The sequence below is a fragment of the Nerophis lumbriciformis genome, linkage group LG28, assembly GCF_033978685.3.
Source record: "Nerophis lumbriciformis linkage group LG28, RoL_Nlum_v2.1, whole genome shotgun sequence".
Taxonomy (NCBI): Eukaryota; Metazoa; Chordata; class Actinopteri; order Syngnathiformes; family Syngnathidae; genus Nerophis; species Nerophis lumbriciformis.
The window spans coordinates 7,540,745-7,560,886 of NC_084575.2; the positions used below are offsets into that span (position 1 = coordinate 7,540,745).

Sequence of the window (20,142 nt, forward strand, 5' to 3'; positions counted from 1 at the left end):
ATTTATTTTTTAAAATATTTTATATCACAATAGTTATAAGAGCAAAGAAAAGCATGATAACAGTGACAGCAGGCAATATCTTATATAGAGATGCCGCATCGACCTCTTCATCAGTGACGTCATTCCCAGCTTCCGGTGTAAACGGAAGACGGCAGAACAGAGCAGTCCTGCCTTGTAACGTCAAGTGTGCTAACTGTCGTGAAAGCACATCGACGGAGAAAGACGCTAATAAGTCAGTCTTATTATTTCTTATCCAGTTTGAAATATTTACGTCGTATAAAATACATCTTTGATTCTTTATTTAAGGATACATCGTCTGGATGCGCTAGAAGCACTTTGCTGCTTCTCCTGCTATCTTTGCTTGCTAGTTAGCTTAGCTCGCTAGTTAGCTTAGCTTGTTAGCTGCTAACAGAAGTTATCAACACATCGCTAAGTAAAGATCAAGTGTGAGAGTAAAGTGTTGTGATTGTGTGAAAATGTCTACATTACACATGTTGAGAGCGTTGGTGGATCAGCGACTAACTGCTGCCGTTGAAGAAATATTTGTAGTGTTAGAAAGAACGATAGCAGAATACGAGGCGGAACTTTCTAGAACAAAGGAGGAGAACAATCAACTACTGGACGCTGTTTTCAAGAAACATCAAGTTGTGTTACACAGAACAGGTTTGTTGACTTCTTACTCTCACATCTTTACTAACTTTATATTTGACTAATAACAAGAAAAAGACATTTGTAATATATCATATAATCACAATGACCAGTGGTGGAACAAGTCAGAGCTGGGCCGGGGGCGGGTCCCATGACGGGGCCCCCTAAACCCAAATATCAAAGCTAATGCTAACATCATTTGACAACATACACATGCCTCTCTGGGTTTACTACCAACAATCTTTAACCAGGTTTTAAAACGTTTGCCAGCCATTTTTGCTATAATTAGCATTTTCCCGACATGTATTTATTTTCTCACTTTCACCACAGCATCACCCGTTCACAGGATGTAGAAAAATGATCAAAGGGGATCTGATTTTTTTAACTTATTTTGCATATCATTCACAATCCTTATGTAAGACAATAATATGTTTTTATTTTTTATGCATTCTAAGTCGTAAACAAAGGTTAGCAAAATCTTAACTCTCCTAATTTTAACAATGGAGTCAATGGGAGCGCCCCTATTCCGCTCACAAAGCCCCCTAAATAAGAATTAGTTGATCAATATAATATACCCAGAAGGCTATCTCTTTAAAACATGCTGTAAAAATGCATATTCTCTGGAAATATGCCTTATAATAGCCACAAACTGGAGGATACATTTTTAATTAGGATAACATAATAGCTTAAAGTTTTTATGGAATTTTCCAGGGTGTACCCCGCCCACCGCCCCCCTGTGACCCCAAAAGGGACAAGAGGTAGAAAATGGATGGCTGGATGGAAAAAGACACATCATAGAATGCTATTTATATCCTTTAGATGCATGAAAGATAAAGTTGAGTTAATGAAACATGTAGAATAGATTGTGTTCTACACCCTCTGTTATTTAAAAAGGGTACAGTTAGGGCTGAACCATTATGGCAATAATAATAATCACCATTATTTTGATTGATATTGTAATCACCTTTAATTACACAATTATTCCTTAATTTGAAAACACCAGTATTTATGTTATTACCAAAACTCAACTTTAAATATAGTTTAAAAAAACGGATATGAGTTGGTAACAAATAAACCACAACAAGTAAAAAATTAGTAAAAATACATTTAAATAACAATGGCAATATAAAAAAACAATAACATTTTGTTTTATGTTTTAATTGTTTTTAGTTCCATTTTTTGCCTTTTACACATATTTTTTTACTACTATTTAAGTGTGTGCTTTTTTGTCAAATAAAAATGTATACAATGTTTGCTAATCAAATGCAGAATCTCTCACTTTTATTGGTGAAATACATCTTTGGACCATTTTGACCATTATAATAAACTCCAGGATTGCTTGAATAACTCCGACCCTAGGCAGGTGTGGGAAGGTGTCAAAGCAATTACAAACTTTAAAAAAACAACTTCTTCCTCAGTGAAAGGCAGCGCCATCTTAGCTGAGGAATTGAATAATTTTTATGTCCGCTTTGACAAGGAAAACAGACTCAGCACTGCCCCCCCTCTCCTCCGACGACACGGCCACAGTCCTCAGCCCGCATGAAGTAAGACTCACCTTGCGTAACATTAACCCAAGGAAAGCAGCTGGACTTGATGGCGTTCTGGGCCGTGTGCTTAAGCACTGCGCGGACAAACTGACTGATGTATTTGTTTCCATTTTTAATCTGTCACTGTCTACATCCTGGGTCCCTGCCTGTTTTAAAACAGCTACAATAATTCCCATCCCCAAACAGGCCATCATCTCATGCCTAAATGACTACAGACCTGTAGCACTCACCTCCATACCTTATGGCTTTTTAGTGTGGTTTGCTAGCTGCACTAAAGCCAACCAACAGGCCCTCCAGTGAGTGGTTAAAGCGGCAGGGAAAATTACAAGGACGATACTCCCAGAGATGAGTGCCATGTACACAACTCGCTGCCTAAAGCGAGTACACAACATCCCGAAGGACAGATACCACCCAACACATGGCCTCGTCAACCTGCTACCCTCTGGAAGGAGGTATAGATGGATTCGCGCCAGGACCACCAGAAAGTCTCACAGTCTGTATCCCCAGGCTGTGAGACTGCTAAATGAACAGCCTCCCCCTTTGCTGCCCCGGACCATCTTATTACCTCACTCTTCACCACCTCAATAATTGTGCTCTGGACATTGCATTGCTGCAACATCAACGTAACACCCATCAGACATCTGACTGTTCCCACCCCCACGCCTCTCTATTCGCCATCTTCTTGACAATGCTAAACTGTAAACTATGGTCAACCTGCACTTCAATGCAGTTTCTATGCCGCTGGACAAAGCTCAAACAAAATCTTGTTGACATGTATGACTTAAGTGTTATTATGACAATGACAATAAAGGAATTGATTGATTGATTGATACATTACATTTCTTACAAGTATTATTATCACTGAAGGACAGTAGAACAATGCTAAACATGTTACACACAAAGGACGGGCAAGCTAAGAGCTAAGATAGCCGCTAAATTAGCTTGAAACAAGAATAAATAAGTGCTTAGTAATTTTTACCATTAAAAATGAATTGGCCGTTTATCAAATTTCTATCATTTCCACTTTTTTCAACCGATTCAAATCATTCCTCCTTCAACATATTCCGCTAATCCTGGACATTCAAACTATCATTTTTCCAAGTTCCAAAAACTTTGAAGAATATCCAGAATTCCCGTTTTTTTCAAACCCTTTTTTCACCCTTTTTTCTGTCGACCACATTTTTCAACCCACTTCAACCGTTCCACCGGCAAATCATTCCTCTTAAAAAACAAAGTTTTTTTCTCTGGAAAAATTCCAGCTTTTCCCAAAATTCCAGGAATTCCACAAAACTATTTCTCAATTGAAATATTTTCACTACTTCAACATTTCTCGACCGATTTGAAAAATTCCAACACCAACCATTCACTCATTCAGAACATTCAAATTTTTTAGCATTTTCAAAAAAAATTCCCGCTTTCCCAAAATTCCCAAAATTTACATGAAATTCTCATTGAAAATAATGGGACATTTTTCAAAGTTCAACAACTCCAACATTTTTCATCCGATTCAGACCGTTCCAACTTCAAACTGTTCAGCCTATTCGGTAATCACAGGCTTTCCCTAGACAAATTCCCATAATTCCACGTTTTCCGGGGCGTTTTTCACCATTCAAAATGAATTGACCATTTTTCAAAATTCCACCATTTCCACTTTTTTCAACCGATTCAAACCATTCCACCTTCAACATATTCCACTATTTCTGGAAATTGAAATTACAACATTTTTTAACCCACTTCAACCGTTCCACTGTCAAATCATTCCTCTTAATCAGGACAGAAAACAAAGTTATTTTTTGAACTGGAAAAATTCCCGGTTTTCCCGAAATTCAAGGAATTCCATAATACCATTTCTCAATTAAAAATGTTACGACTTCAACATTTCTCAACCGATTTAAAAAATAAAAAACCAGCACCGACCATTTCACCTTATTCAGAACATTCAAATTTTTTAGGATTTTCCCCAAAAAATCCCGCTTTCCCTGAAATTCTCAAAAATGTCCATGACATTCCCATTGAAAGAAATAAAATTAACCATTTTTCAAAATTTCCACATTTTTCATCCGATTCAAACCGTTACAACTTCAAAATATTCAGTGTGTTCAGGAATTGTGTGATCCCTTTCAACACTTAATACATGAAATTCTCTGATTTTCTTGAATTCCCAATCTTTAGGGACATTTTCCCCATTCAAAATGAATTATCCATTTTTCAAACTTCCACAATTCCCACATTTTTCAAACCATTCCACCTTCAACACATTCAATTCATGCTGGAAATTCAAACAACCATTTTTCCACATTCAACAAATTTCCAGGAATTCCGTTTTTTTCCTAACCTTATTTCCAACCTTCTTTAGTGTGATGACTCCTTTCACATTGTTCAACTCATTTCAACCATTCCACTGTCAAAACATTCCTCTGAGTCAGGACAAAAAAACAAGTTGGTTTAAGAGCTTAAAAAATTCCCGGTTTCCCCAGAATTCAAACTCTTCAACATTCAAACCATTCCAACATTCAAACTATTCTTACATTCATACTACATTCTGTCAGCATTTCAGTTCAACTTCAGCATTGGAGCATTCACACACTATTTTTTTCAGGAATTGTTTCATCTAGTTATTATTATTATTATAATTAAATGTAGCTTACCACATAAATGATGCCTGTTCAGTTATCACTCTAACGCAATTTGAGTGTCTAGAAACGCACTAAATTAATCTAATCCATTATTACTATTATTAATAAGGTAAACAAGTTATATTTTGAAGGAGTAGTCAGTAATCTGATTACTGCTTCCCAGTTTAACTATGGCAACACTATCTAAATGAAAGCAAAACAGATGTCATCTTTTTTGGCTAACATGTTAAGTGTGCTCATGCTTTTTTAGAGCAAACATGTCTCTAAAGATGAATGTGAAAATGACTGTAATTATTGTCCACCAGCAGGGGGAGCTCATCACTAGTACTACTGCGTGGAGGCTGTCATGTGGTACATTATTTTCTGTGTGTGTATGACTTATTCAGAGGAAGAACAGCACACTTTCACGTATGGCGTCTACCATTAAGGATTGCAGGAATGACTTTTAGGATGTTTTAATATGAATAAGGTGGATTGGACGTTGGCCTTGGAAGGCATTCCTCTGAAGGTCTTCTTCATGTGTCAGCTGGAAGTACCCTGACTGCTGTGAGGGAAAACTGATGAGATTGTGAGATCATATGTTGGTGCAGGACAATGTCTCATGTGACTGAGCAAAGCTGGACTTTTCTAAAGAATGTTGGTTTTCTCCTGTCCCGCAGATGTCGTAGAAGAACATCTTCCTCGTGAGCAGGAAGAAGAGCCACAGCCCCACCACATTAAAGAGGAAGAAGATGTACCACATTCCCATCACATTATAGAGGGAGGGGAGGAGCCACAACCCCCCCATATTACAGAGGAAGACGAGACGCCACAGACCCATAGTGTTAAACTGTCCCTTCACATTAAAGGTCAAGCGGCGGACCCACTGGTCTTACACAGCAAAAATGAAGAGGAGGACCCACTGACCCCTCACTTTAAGGAGCAAGAGAACCCGCTGACCCCTCACATTAAAGAGGAAAAGGAGGACCCACTGAACCCCTACTTTAAAGAGGAAGAGGAGGACCAAGAGCCGCTGCACATTAAAGAGGAAGAGGAGGAGCACCGCATCAGTCAGCCTAAATGGTTGGAGGAGTTCCCAGTGACTGGTGTCCCTGTGAAGAGTGAAGATGATGAGGTCAAAGGTGAAAGTGAGGAGAAGAGAGAGGCGGAGCCTCCAAGCAGCAGCTCAACACAACACATGACAACAGAAGCTGATGGAGACCACTGTGGAGGATCACAAGCAGACAAGATCTTAGCTCCACTATCAGATAGTGAGGACACAACGTCACACTCTCCTGACACTGATGATGAACACTCTAAAGATGATGCAACATGTCACACTGACAACACTCACTTCACATGGTCTCACTGTCACAAAACTTTCAAATACCATTGTCGTCTGAAAACACACATGAGAACACACACTGGAGAAAAACCTTTTATCTGTTCACTCTGTGGTAAAGGTTTTGTACAAAGTCACAATTTAAAAGTACACATGAGAACACACACTGGAGAAAAACCTTTTATCTGTTCACTCTGTGGTAAAGGTTTTGTAGAAAGTCGCTATTTGAAAATACACATGAGAACACACACTGCTGAAAAACCTTTTATCTGTTCACTCTGCGGTAAAGGTTTTGTACAAAGTCAAAATTTGAAAGTACACATGAGAAGACACACAGATGAAAAACCTTTTATCTGTTCACTCTGTGGTAAAGGTTTTGGACAAAGTCAGAATTTGAAAGTACACATGAGAAGACACACTGGTGAGAAACCTTTCACATGTTCAATCTGCAACAGAAGCTTTTGTGACCAATCAAACCTTGTAGCACACATGAGAAGACACCCAGGAGAGAAAGTGTGTAGTTGCAGTGTGTGTGGTGAAAGATTGTCTTCTAAGTACCAGTGTAAGAAACACAAGTGTGCTGGTGAGAACAGCAGCAGCAAATGAAACTGCAGGATTTGAAATAAACTGTCAAGACTTTAATGTTGACTTTCTAACAACATCAGCACATATAACATGTGTGACATCATTGTTGTTTGTGCAACTATCTCTTTAATATACTTCTACATTTATAGATTAGATATTGTATATTAGTGCTTTTTTCAGTCAAGTACATGCATTAATATGCAATCAAAGTTTGGAGTGTCAGGCAAAAGCCAATATTGTACATCATCCCACAGAGATTCACTTTGCATACATTCATAAAATAAACTGTTTATTTTGTTTCCCTATCACAGAACGAACAAGTGTTGTCTTCAATTACAAAACAAAATCTTAAAAAATATTTTAAGTGGTCAATTCTGTCTTTTTTGGAAGAATGGAAACTTTCAAGCTGTGAGTATTTTTTTGTTCCAGAGAAAATACAGTAAAGAATAAATAGTAAATAATTAAAAATATGATATACTGTAATTAGAGTATTTTGAACAAAAGCCTTTTTAATTTTTGTATTTTTTTTTTCCCCAGCTCGTACTTAATAATGAAATCTTCAAATAATAAAATACTTTTCAATCAATCAATGTTTATTTATATAGCCCTAAATCACAAGTGTCTCAAAGGGCTGCACAAGCCACAACGACATCCTCAGTACAAAGCCCACATAAGGGCAAGGAAAAACTCACCCCAGTGGGACGTCGATGTGAATGACTATGAGAAACCTTGGAGAGGACCGCATATGTGGGTAACCCCCCCCCCTCTAGGGTAGACCGAAAGCAATGGATGTCGAGTGGGTCTGACATAATATTGTGAGAGTCCAGTCCATAGTGGATCCAACATAATAGTAAGAGTCCAGTCCATAGTGGGGCCATATCAGTACCTGTTTGTCATATTTTTAATACATGTTTACAAGTGGGCCTGTGTCCAAAGATATGGAAGGTGGCTAAGGTTACTCCTCTGCACAAATTGTCTTTCAATGAGGGCAATTCTAGACCAATAAGCATCCTACCTGGGTTATGTAAAATACTGGAGAAATGTGTCTATGCACAAATTCAAGCTTACTTTCAATCAAATGGGCTAGCAACTGATTCTCAACATGCATATAGAACGGGCCACTCTACGTCCACTGCTCTTATACAAATGACGGACGATTGGCTTAATGCTCTAGATAATTCTATGTTGGTTGGAGCTGTGCTGTTAGAGTTTAGTGCTGCATTTGACGTGATTGACCACTCTCTTTTAATAGAGAAACTTAAATGTTATGGTTTTAATACTTCGGCTTTAATGTGGATATTTGTCCTCAAGATCACAACAGGTGTATCTTAACGGCAGTTTGTCTAATAGCAGAAGTTTGGATTGTGGTGTTCCACAGGGAAGTTGCCGAGGACCTTTACTTTTTTCTATATTCACAAATGATTTACCTTGGGCTACCGGGCGTGCAAGATTGGTTCTTTATGCTGATGATGCAACCTTATATCATGCAGTGTACTTAATGTAGTATTGAGTGAGGAACTAAAAGCTGGGCATGACTGGACAGTATGTAACACACTTGTCCTTAACATCGCAAAAACCAAAAGTATTGTATTGGGGACTAGGCAAGGATTATCTTGTGACCCAAAGTCAGAAGTGCCAAGCTCCTTGGAGTGATGCTGGACTGCACTCTATCCTGGTCAAATCATATCAGTGATATTGGCCCTGTGATGAGGTGGCGACTTGTCCAGGGTGTACCCTGCCTTCCGCCCGATTGTAGCTGAGATAGGCTCCAGCGACCCCAAAAGGGACAAGCGGTAGAAAATGGATGGATGGATATAGTTACAAAGATGGGAAGGGCTGTTGGTATTTCCAGGAAATGTGCTGCTTTTGTTGATCCACCTCTTTGTCAGATTGTTAAGAGTTTAGTCTTGTGTCATCTGGACTATTGTTCTCCAGTTTGGGCGTCTGTTGCAAGTGGTGAGATCAGTAAACTCCAGATTGTCCAGAATAGGGAAGCAAGGCTGGTTCTGGGTTGTTCACTAAGAACCAATGTGAACCAAATACATAAAGTTAAAGTACCAATGACTGTCACACACACACTAGGTGTGGTGAAATGTGTCCTCTGCATTTGACCCATCCCCTTGTTCACCCCCTGGGAGGTGAGGGGAGCAGTGGGCAGCAGCGGGAATCATTTTTGGTGATTTAACCCCCAATTCCAACCCTTGATGCTGAGTGCCAAGCAGGGAGGTAATGGCTCCCATTTTTATAGTCTTTGGTATGACCCGGCCGGGGTTTGAACTCACAACCTACCGATCTCAGGGCGAACACTCTAACCACTAGGCCACTGAGTAGGTCTTTCCTGGCTAACAGTGCCGAACAGGTTGTCAGCGAATACTCTGATATTGTTCAAATCAGTAACCGCTAGCAAAACTCCTGCTTTTCTCATGGCCCAAATAGTTGACAGTAGCACTATACATAATCATAACACCAGGGCGTCTAGTGAGGGGCATTTTGTACTCCCTCGTCCCAGGAAGAATGCTTTGTGGAAATCTTTTATTTGTAGATCTGTATCGCTCTGGAATAACCTGCCTCAAATTATCACCGGCATTGAAAGTAAACAGCTTTTTAAAAAGAAAGTAATATTTTATCTGAGTCTTTAAATTAGTTTGCTCGTTGATGATTTGTTTGGTTTTATATTGTGTAGTTAAATTTATGTGGTAATTATTATTCTGTGACTGTAAATTGTTTGCTTGTTTTCTTATTGATGCTTTTATTTTCATTTTTTTTCTGTATTGTGTAGTTATAATTATATGCTTTTACTTGTAATTGTATTGAGTTTTTGGACCCCAGGAAGACTAGTGGGTTGTTGTGGCAACCAGCTAATGGGGATCCTTAATACAAATCTAAATCTAATCATGTTTATTGTGTGTATGTCCTATAATCATGTTTATTGTGTGTATGTCCTATAATCATGTTTATTGTGTGTATGTCCTATAATCATGTTTATGTCATATTGTTCTGAAGGTTTTCATATTTGTGTAAATTGTCCCTTTTAGTTTAATAGATAGATCATTTCTGTTAAGGGATTAATTATTATTATTTATTTCTATTTCATATGTGTTGTTTGGGAAGGTGAAATGTATTTTCTTTAAGTTGTTTAACCGTTGCTACGGTTACGGTTGCCATGGTTACGGGCAGTTCCGTTTCCGCCGGCAGGTAGAAAAAAGCGTTAAAAGAGCTCCAGCATTGACAGGCAGCGGAGCGTCGGTAGTATTACACGGGAGATAGGGTTCACCATAGTTGCAGATCGAAGAAGTAACTACTCTATGCTTCTTATTTAAGTGTGTCATAAGTGACAGTTAGTACACGAGTTTACGTTTAAGGACATTTGGGCGCTTCACGTTGCCAGTAGGAGGTGAAGCGCATGCTAACCGCTAGTTAGCTCACCGCAGCTCGCACCTGTGTTTGTTTGCTGCACCGTGACTTCACGAACGCCAGGTTCAGTCACATTTGGATTAAGTTTATTTAAGAGACACTCTCCCCTGTGACTGTTTTACTGTTTGGAGAGCGAGTTTGAACATTGTAGAGTTTAGTTGTGTGCTATCGTGGCTACATTGCTGCGAGGGAAGTGGACAGCGCGAGGCACGAGTGTTAATAGCACGCGCTCACGGACTAGTCGACAGAGAGGTGACCCAGGACGAGGCTGGTTCTCCTCTCGCTCCAGACTGGACTCGTGAGGCAAGCTAAGAGGAAGCACGGCCGAGCCCCCCCATTCTCTTCTCTTCTCTACAACGGGAGGTGTCCCCCCTCTCCTACGCCCCCTTGGTATCCAGCAGTTGCAACTCACCCCACCCCACCCCTACGTGCACCAACGATACAGCAGGACCACAACAGACTATCTTCTGGCCCAGCCAAGGGGCCCAGGTTGGACTGTGTGTGTGTTGTGTAATTGGTTTAGTGCGGGAGGTTCTATTGGGGAGGTAGCGTGTGAGTGGTGATAAGTGTATGAGTGTAATTAATGTGTGTTTATTATTGTATGTTATATGGTATATAGTAAATAGTTTAACTAAATAAGTTGTCTCCTCTCACTCTCTCCTAGACTAGGTTATTGGGTAAATAGTGAAAATTAGAGCATCCCCCAAGGTAATATACAGTCCTTTACAGGCTCCCGTACACATATAATCATGTTTATTGTGTGTATGTCCTATAATAATGTTTATTGTGTGTATGTCCTATAATCATGTTTATTGTGTGTATGTCCTATAATCATGTTTATTGTGTGTATGTCCTATAATCATGTTTATTGTGTGTATGTCCTATAATAATGTTTATTGTGTGTATGTCCTATAATCATGTTTATTGTGTGTATGTCCTATAATCATGTTTATTGTGTGTATGTCCTATAATCATGTTTATTGTGTGCATGTCCTATAATAATGTTTTTGTCCTATAATCATGTTTATTGTGTGTATGTCCTATAATAATGTTTATGTCCTATAATCATGTTTATTGTGTGTATGTCCTATAATCATGTTTATTGTGTGTATGTCCTATAATAATGTTTATTGTGTGTCTGTCCTATAATCATGTGTATTGTGTGTATGTCCTATAATAATGTTCACCTCTAAAAACACCATAGTTAAAGGTCAGTTATTTTCATGTTGCTGCTGACATTTAAACGTGTCCTCTTAAACCAGGGCACTTTATTTCAATGAGATTTAATTGGAATGTTCTTATATTAATTTCAAGGCTTTTAATTGTTTTCTTGTCTCAAAACCCCTCTTAGGTTGGGATCCTATAATACAAAACCTACTTTTCTTTCTTGTTGGCACCTGTTTTTGTGTATTTGGATTCAGAAATGATCTTTTTTAGAATCCGTTTCGAACCGAAACGCTACAGTTAGTTGAAAATTCAGTGCATAAAAATTCTGTTAAAAAATGCAGTGCTGAAAAATGTGCTGCTTGAAAAAGCAAGACTCACTTCCGTTAAAAGACTAAAACCATCGAGCCTGTCTCAGAAGCGGCCAATGCATCTTTGGAACTCTTTACCACCAGACCTTCGCAAATTACATTCAACATCCCTCTTCAAATCAAGACTCAAAACACACCTATTCCTGACTGATTAGTCATTGTAATCATCTGTTCTTTTCTCTTTGTTGTTGTTGTTTTGTTTTTTTATTCAATTTGATTGTATTGTTGTGATTTTGTACGGTGTCCTTGAGTGCCCAGAAAGGCGCCTTATAAATAAAATGTATTATTATTATTATTTAGTCTTTTCAAATCAAGAACACACTTATTCTAGAATGCGTATTCACTTTAATTTGAGCTATTTCTAGTTTCTTGTCTAAACTGACATGTTCTGTTTTATTTTCAATGTTGTAATATTGTGTCGTTTCTAGAAAGGCACCATATAAATAAAATGGATTATTATTATTATTCATATTATTATTAAACAGAGGATTTGGTCCTTTCACATCATCTACAACCTTTTTTTTTTCTTCCTGAGAACTTTAAAAAAAAAAAAAACTAAAATGGCGGAGATTTACTCACTTTTTGTCATGTTTATTTTCATGGCTTCTTTCAAGCCAAACAAAGGAAATAATATTATTTTGCCAGAGCACATTTGTATCACTACTAGAGGTATTTTGTCAAAAATAAAGGATTTAGCGTTTTATTAATATGACCAGCAACATTTCAATGGTTCTATATGTAGGACTTTACAATACTGTACTGCCATCTACTGGTGACTTTTGGCTACCGCACAATAAATTGACGTGTAGGCGAGAGGCAGTAGCTTAGTTTCACTTTCACTTTGGCTTTTACCTCATTTTTCATTATCATCAGAATAAAACACAGGACCAACATGTATGGACTTATTGGTGAATAATACAACAATATATACATCATTTTAGTTAATACAACAATTACAACACAATAATAAAACTAATCATTTTAATTTTATTACAAACAACAGTTTTAACAAAGTCAATAATACAAAATAAATGTAGAAAATCCAAAAGTGATCACGCTCCTGATTTACTACAAAGCTTTGAGTCTTCTGCGCATGACACATCTCGCGAGAGCAGAGCAGTCATAGACGAGAGCAGAACCGTCTCAAGCGTGCCAACTGTCGTGAAAGCACATTGACGCAGAAAGAAGCCAGAAGGACGCTAATAAGTCAGTCTTATTATTTATTCTTTAGTTTGAAATATTTACGTCGTATAAAATACATTTTTGATTCTTTATTCAAGGATAAAATCGTCTCGATGCGCTAGAAGCACTTTGCCGCTTCTCGTGCTCGTTTATTGTTAGTTAGCTTAGCTCGCTAGTTAGCTTAGCTTGTTAGCTGCTAAGAGAAGTTATCAACACATCGCTAAGTAGAGATCAAGTGTGAGAGTAAAGTGTTGTGATTGTGTGAAAATGTCTACATTACACATGTTGAGAGCGTTGGTGGATCAGCGACTAACTGCTGCCGTTGAAGAAATATTTGTAGTGTTAGAAAGAACGATAGCAGAATACGAGGCGGAACTTTCTAGAACAAAAGAGGAGAACAATCAACTACTGGACGCTGTTTTCAAGAAACATCAAGTTGTGTTACACAGAACAGGTTTGTTGACTTCTTACTCTCACATCTTTACTAACTTTATATTTGACTAATAACACCTTTCTTCAATAGATGGTCAATCAGTGGCCTAGTGGTTATAGAGTGTCCGCACTGATGGGTAGGTTGTGAGTTCAAACCCCAGCCAAGTCATACCAAAGACTATATTAAATGGGAGCCATTACCTCCCTGCTTGGCAATCAGCATTAAGGGTTGAAAATGAGGGTTGAATCACCAACAATGATTCCTGGGCGCGGCCACCGCTGCTGCCCACTGCTCCCCTCACCTCCCAGGGGATGATCAAGGGTGATGGGTCAAATGCAGAGAATCATTTTGCCACACTTAGTGTGTGTGTGTGTGTGTGTGAGACAATCATTGGTACTTTAAGTTGAACTTAATAGGAAGATGGTTTGTCTTGTGGGGATGATGCAATGCTTTCATTTAGATTCTTCATGAAAACGAGACAGTTTGAGGTTGATGTTCCTCTCAGTTTGTAACAATGTGTGATTGATTGATTGAAGGAGTTATGAGAAGTTTGCATCGGAAAGGCTACACTTTCATCACGGTACACATTCACTGCTCAGTGTTTCCCCCAGAAAATGTGTTAGTTAATCCTTATATAAACATTTTATAAGGATTTTTACAAAATTAAATTCAACAATCATGAATACATTATTTGGGATAAAGCCACTTTAGCACAAGTGTAATATAGTGACATGTTATTTACAACATGTCAAATGGCCGTCAACATCGTCAGGAAACAATGTGTGTCAATAAAACACTTTGAGGTATTTTAATTTGGACAGAAAAAAACAATTTTAATGCAACTGCAGTTTTACTTAACTCAATATTATTTATTACAAGAAACTACTCAAATCATTTTTAATACAAGCCTATTTAAATACATGTAAAACAGCTGAACTTTAATTTATGCTTGCCATCTTGACTTCTGATTCCAAAGCAAGTATTTTTGTCACACTGTTGTCAAACAATGATCATATTCAAACAAATATGATTCCACATTGTTGAAAGTGGTCATCTGAGAGCATTTGTAGTTGCAGTGCAGTTCATATAAAAATGTTTTGATGCCACATCTATCTGCCTTTTAACAATATTACTTCCTAGCAATGAAGTTAGCGCCCACATACCTGAAGTAGAGCTCTTCTCTCTTTCACCACAGACGATTGTGGATTGCTCCTATTGGAATCTTGCTGCTCTTGTACATCGTTGTTAAGGCGGCCGCCTTAACAACAAAACACTGCGGGAAAGCCTGCTGCTACAAGAAAGCCTGAGATGGTTTCAGTCAAAATATTTTTTAACTCACATTACTATGTATAAATTAGCATTTAAAATACAAATATACTGCAAGATAATAAATGAAGTTATAATTTACAATAAGCAAAAGGCTTTGTATAGTCCCAGTTACGAGTAGCCGCAACCTGTAATGTCTTCTCTTTTTGATAGGGAGTTCCACATTTTGGTGGGATAGCAGGAAAACGATTTAGAACCTTTTTCGTAGTGAAATCTGGGTTGAATGTGATTTGTACAACTACCTCTGGGTAGTTGCAATACATGGGTATTTTAGTGGTATGGTGTATCTTGTACACCAGACCAACTGCAAGAAGCTGTACTCTGAAATGGTTGGTGGAAAGGTGAGCCTGAGATGGACGGTTGAGTAGAAGCCCAATCATTTTGTTTTGGCTGTCTGGAGTTTGTTTTTCAGGGCTTTTAAGGCGTCACGGTATCAAACATGAACTCTGTAGTCAAAGTGGGGTTAAATGAGTGCTTGTGTTAGAGTCTTAAGTGTATTTCTACCCACCAGCGTGGTGATCCTACTATGTAAGAACTAGGGTTGTACGGTATACCAGTATTGGTATAGTACCCCAATACTAATGAATCATATTTGGTACTATACCGCCTGTAAAAAGTACTATTTCTATGATTATATCAATATTTTTTGGCATCACAACATCTTCTTTTTTTTTAAATAAAATATATTATGTTTATAAATTCAGTAAATATGTCCCTGGACACATGAGGACTTTGAATATGACCAATGTATGATCCTGTAACTACTTGGTATCAGATTGATACCCAAATTTGTCATATCATCCAAAACTAATGTAAAGTATCAAACAACAGAGGAATAAGTGATTATTACATTTTAACAGAAGTGTAGATAGCACATGTTAAAACAGAAAATAAGCAGATATTAACAGTAAATGAAGAAGTAGATTAATAATCCATTTTGTACCACTTGTCCTTAATAATTTTGACAAAATAATAGGTAGATAAATGACACAATATGTTGCTGCATATGTCAGCAGACTCAATTAGGAGCCTTTGTTTGTTTACTTCCAACTGAAAGACAAGTTGTCTAGTAAGTTCACTATTTTATTTAATGACAAACTTGCAATAAGAAACATATGTTTAATGTGCACTAAGATTTTTTGTTAAAATTAAGCCAATAATGCACTTTTTTGTGGTTCTTTCTATTTAAAAAAGTATCAAAAAGTATCGGAATACATTTTGGTACAGGTCTCGGTACCAAAATATTGGTATCGGGACAACACTAGTAAGAACATAATTTGTCGGTTGATTCTTTGACTACCTTAGTAGTCATTTTTTCACTGGAGAGATTAGTCTCTACGATGCAGCCAAGATAGGTAATCTCATTGTTGTTTGTTATAATATTGTCACCCACTTTGACTGTGAAGTTATCTACTTTTCTGAGGTTAGGAATTGACCCAAAAACCTGTGTACTTGAAAGTACCAGGCGAGTCTTAATTTGCCAGTTTGTCATTGAAAGCCTTGCTAGTCTAGGTTTTAAGGATTGTAGCTTCGCTTGTTTTGTGGTTGTCAGCCTCAGTTCTATGTTTTTTATGGGTACAGAAAATCATTGAATGATCACTTCAGCCGCATACAGTAGTTCCACTTGTGGAGATCTTAAACTGGTGAAAAGTCAGTAAATATGTCCCTGGACACATGAGGACTTTGAATATGACCAATGTATGATCCTGTAACTACTTGGTATCAGATTGATACCCAAATTTGTGATATCATCCAAAACTAATGTAAAGTATCAAACAACAGAGGAATAAGTGATTATTAAATTTTAACAGAAGTGTAGATAGCACATGTTAAAACAGAAAATAAGCAGATATTAACAATAAATGAAGAAGTAGATTAATAATCCATTTTGTACCACTTGTCCTTAATAATTTTGACAAAATAATAGGTAGATGCATACAGTAGTTCCACTTGTGGAGATCTTAAACTGGTCAGAAGTAACAACGAGGTCTATGAAGGTTTAAAAGGACTCACTCACCCTGGTAGTTTGCTTAATGAGCTAAGTGAGACAATGTTGGTGGCACAGCTTAGTGAAGGTTTTAAAAATGGGTGCATCCTTTCAGGACATATCTGTGTTCCAGTCCCCAAGAAGATGTAAACCTATATCAACATGTTTACACAAAACTCACACACTCACCAAATACATCTTATACTGTAATCATATCTAATTAAAGTTATAATTTCACTTCCTGATTCTGACTTACATGCAACAATAAGTGAAAGTAAACATTTATTTTCAATAACCAAAGCATACCTGCCAACTACTCCGGTTTTCCCGTAATTAGTACGGTTTTCATCAACCTATTCCGGGTTACGGTTGCAGTGATAAAAAATACGGTTTTTCATTAATTAAAAAAAAATTTTTTTTTTAAATGCGCGAGGCTATTTATAGCACCGCTGCCAAGCACGAGGCACCTGTTGCCATTGTTTCCAAACGAGCGAACGATCATGGAATCAGCCGGAGAAACATCGCAAACGAGTCTTAAACCGAAAAGAAAACTGCAGTCATTCCGTAAAGAATATTCAAAAGCCTATCCGGGAATAATTATCCGTTCCAAAAAGGGTGAAAACTACGCGAATTGCACCTTGTGCAGACAAGATTTTTCGATCGGACACGGAGGAATTGTAAAAGACCACGTTGGGACAAAAAAAACACAAGTCTAATGCCGTTGCTAGCGATACAAGTGGAAAACTTTCAACGTTTTTCGGATTTTAGCCACAAAAAGGTAATGACACCAATGTTATCTATTGGAATTGTTTAGTACTGTTATACTGTTAAAAGTGTTTATACTATTTATGCTTTCAAGTCCAAGTTGAAGAAATCTTGTTAAATGTTGACAGCATAACTACCAAAATACAGAAGTATGTCCTTAATATTTTTGCAGTGCTATTTCTGTTGAAAAGTTAAAATGATTACATCAGAGATGTGATGTGCCACTTTTCAAGTGTCTGATGGCTTAAATTAATTTTCATTAATTTTTCATATTTTGAATTCTTTTGAAAGGCTTACAAAAAAAAACTACATTTGAATTGTAATTCCATGCTATTGACAGGACTATTAATTTTAATGAAGTTAGCTTACCATGTTTACAGTATGATAATTGTGATAGAAATGTGAATTTTAGGCACAGAATATTTTATACAATTGAACAAGGCAGTAGATTATACAAGCTTGGACAGAAAGTTAATAATGACACCAATTTTTTTTTTTAATGGAATTGTTTAGTACTGTTTTACCATTTGTTTACTGTAAAAAGTGTTTATACTGTTTATACTTTCAATTAACAAATTGAAGTCTTGTGAAAGGTTGACAGGATAACTGGCATTAACTGTCAAAATCATTTCAAACTATTGAAGTTAGTTTACAGAATAAACATGTCAATCAACCCATATGATTTTTGCTGTAATATTTTTGTTTTGAAAAGTCACTGTGACTGATAGAAAAGTGATGGTTTTAGCAACATTTTAACCTGTCTGAATGCTAATAATCATTTTGCGTAGGGGGGCGAAGCCTGAACCCCCCACCAGGGCGGCCCCTGGACCCTGGCTACTAGGTTTTTCTGATTTCAAAAGTTGGCAGGTATGCCAAAGTAGTCAACACTTAATTTATTAAAAGAGCATAAAGGTGACTGACTTTCCTTCAGCGTGTCGTAGATGGTCTCCAATTCCTAAAGAGGAATTGTTGATGGAGATACTCCATAAAACAGAACATAGTAAAACATGTTTTGGTAAAAGTTCATTTTGGTCCAGCCAACAAAATGACCACAAAAAAAGTATCCTGCATGATAACAAAAACATACCATGAATGTTTTTTTAAGTGATTTTGGAATTAGATTTTTTATTTCCATGATATTGAAGTTATGGTAATGACCATGTCATTACAAGATTGTGGTTAAGTTTAGAGATACATTTTAGGTGTCATAGACCATATACAGAATAAAATATTTACACACTTTACATCAATGAGTGTAAAGTTAAGAATGCCTCAATCAATGCTGCCTCGTACTTATAAAAACTTTTCAAATTGCCCCCATCAAATTTCCAAGTCTGTTTTTGTACTCACTTTTGAATTAATTGTAGTGACTTGGACAAAAGGAGGTATTTCCCACATTTTTATTGGTCGTTTTGCTCCATACTTTTAACACCATACACAGAAGAACGCAAATAATGTCATTGTGTTAAAAGTGTCAGTCCAAAACTATTTCTATTCTCTCTTTATCTTATTTACTTATTTACCCAACAGACGTCCAGCAGCCCCCTCACATTAAATATGATGAGGAGGATCCACAGCCCCCTCACATGAAAGAGGAAGAGGAGGAAGTGTGGATCAGTCAGGAGGGAGAGTGTGTTGTAGGGCAGGAGGAGGATGATGTCAGCAAGTTTCCACTGACTGTTGTCTCTGTGAAGACTGAAGAGCATGAAGACAAAGCACCTGAGTCCTCACAGCTTCATCACAGTCCAAGTAAGCACATATCATTTTTTTCTCAGGGCATTCAATCCATCACAACTGGACTGTTCACTTTGTCTTAGAAGACTCATCCAAGTAGGCTTCATCACTTCATGCTCATACACTTCAAGTCTTAAATCTAATCATTGGAATTTAGAGGGGAACTGCACTTTTTGGGGATTTTTCTATTGTTCACAATCATTATAAAAGACATGACGATGGATATATTAAAAAAACAAACACATTCTAACTAGGGCTGGTGGATGTGTTTAGACCATGTCACGATACACCCTATATATGTGGATATGTTTAGTCCATGTCACAATACACCATATATATGTGGATATGTTTAGGCCATGTCACGATACACCATATATATGTGGATATGTTTAGGCCATGTCACGATACACCATATATATGTGGATATGTTTAGTCCATGTCACGATACGCCATATATATGTGGATATGTTTAGTCCATGTCACGATACACCATATATATGTGGATATGTTTAGTCCATGTCACGATACACCATATATATGTGGATATGTTTAGGCCATGTCACGATACACCATATATATGTGGATATGTTTAGTCCATGTCACGATACACCATATATATGTGGATATGTTTAGTCCATGTCACAATACACCATATATATGTGGATATGTTTAGTCCATGTCACGATACACCATATATATGTGGATATGTTTAGGCCATGTCACGATACACCATATATATGTGGATATGTTTAGTCCATGTCACGATACACCATATATATGTGGATATGTTTAGTCCATGTCACGATACACCATATATATGTGGATATGTTTAGTCCATGTCACGATACACCATATATATGTGGATATGTTTAGGCCATGTCACGATACACCATATATATGTGGATATGTTTAGGCCATGTCACGATACACCATATATATGTGGATATGTTTAGGCCATGTCACGATACACCATATATATGTGGATATTTTGCCTTAGCCTTGAATGAACACTTGATGCATATAATGACA

At 37.3% G+C, this 20,142-nt stretch overlaps 2 protein-coding genes across 2 annotated transcripts in view; both read left to right on the forward strand.

Moving 5' to 3' along the window:
- The first annotated feature begins 268 nt into the window (after positions 1 to 268).
- Positions 269 to 7,690, forward strand: LOC133570561 (uncharacterized). Its single transcript, XM_061923243.2, has 3 exons — positions 269 to 663; positions 5,491 to 6,267; positions 7,674 to 7,690. The coding sequence occupies exons 1-3, from the start codon at positions 477 to 479 to the stop codon at positions 7,688 to 7,690; spliced, it is 981 nt and encodes a 326-aa protein (XP_061779227.2). The 5' UTR covers positions 269 to 476.
- A 5,286-nt stretch (positions 7,691 to 12,976) lies between these two features.
- LOC133570505 (uncharacterized) overlaps positions 12,977 to 20,142 on the forward strand; it is a 490,167-nt gene continuing 483,001 nt past the window's right edge. The window contains exon 1 of the mRNA XM_072916482.1: positions 12,977 to 13,322. Within this exon, the coding sequence (XP_072772583.1) occupies positions 13,136 to 13,322 (187 nt within the window). The 5' untranslated portion in view covers positions 12,977 to 13,135. The remainder of the gene's footprint in view (positions 13,323 to 20,142) is intronic.

What these genes read in the sequence shown, in the direction of transcription:
- LOC133570561 (XM_061923243.2), top strand. Translation starts at nt 477, where the DNA reads ATGTCTACATTACACATGTTGAGAGCGTTGGTGGATCAGCGACTAACT. An exon ending in AGTTGTGTTACACAGAACAG is followed by an intron (nt 664 to 5,490) that starts GTTTGTTGACTT and finishes CCTGTCCCGCAG; the next exon opens with ATGTCGTAGAAGAACATCTT.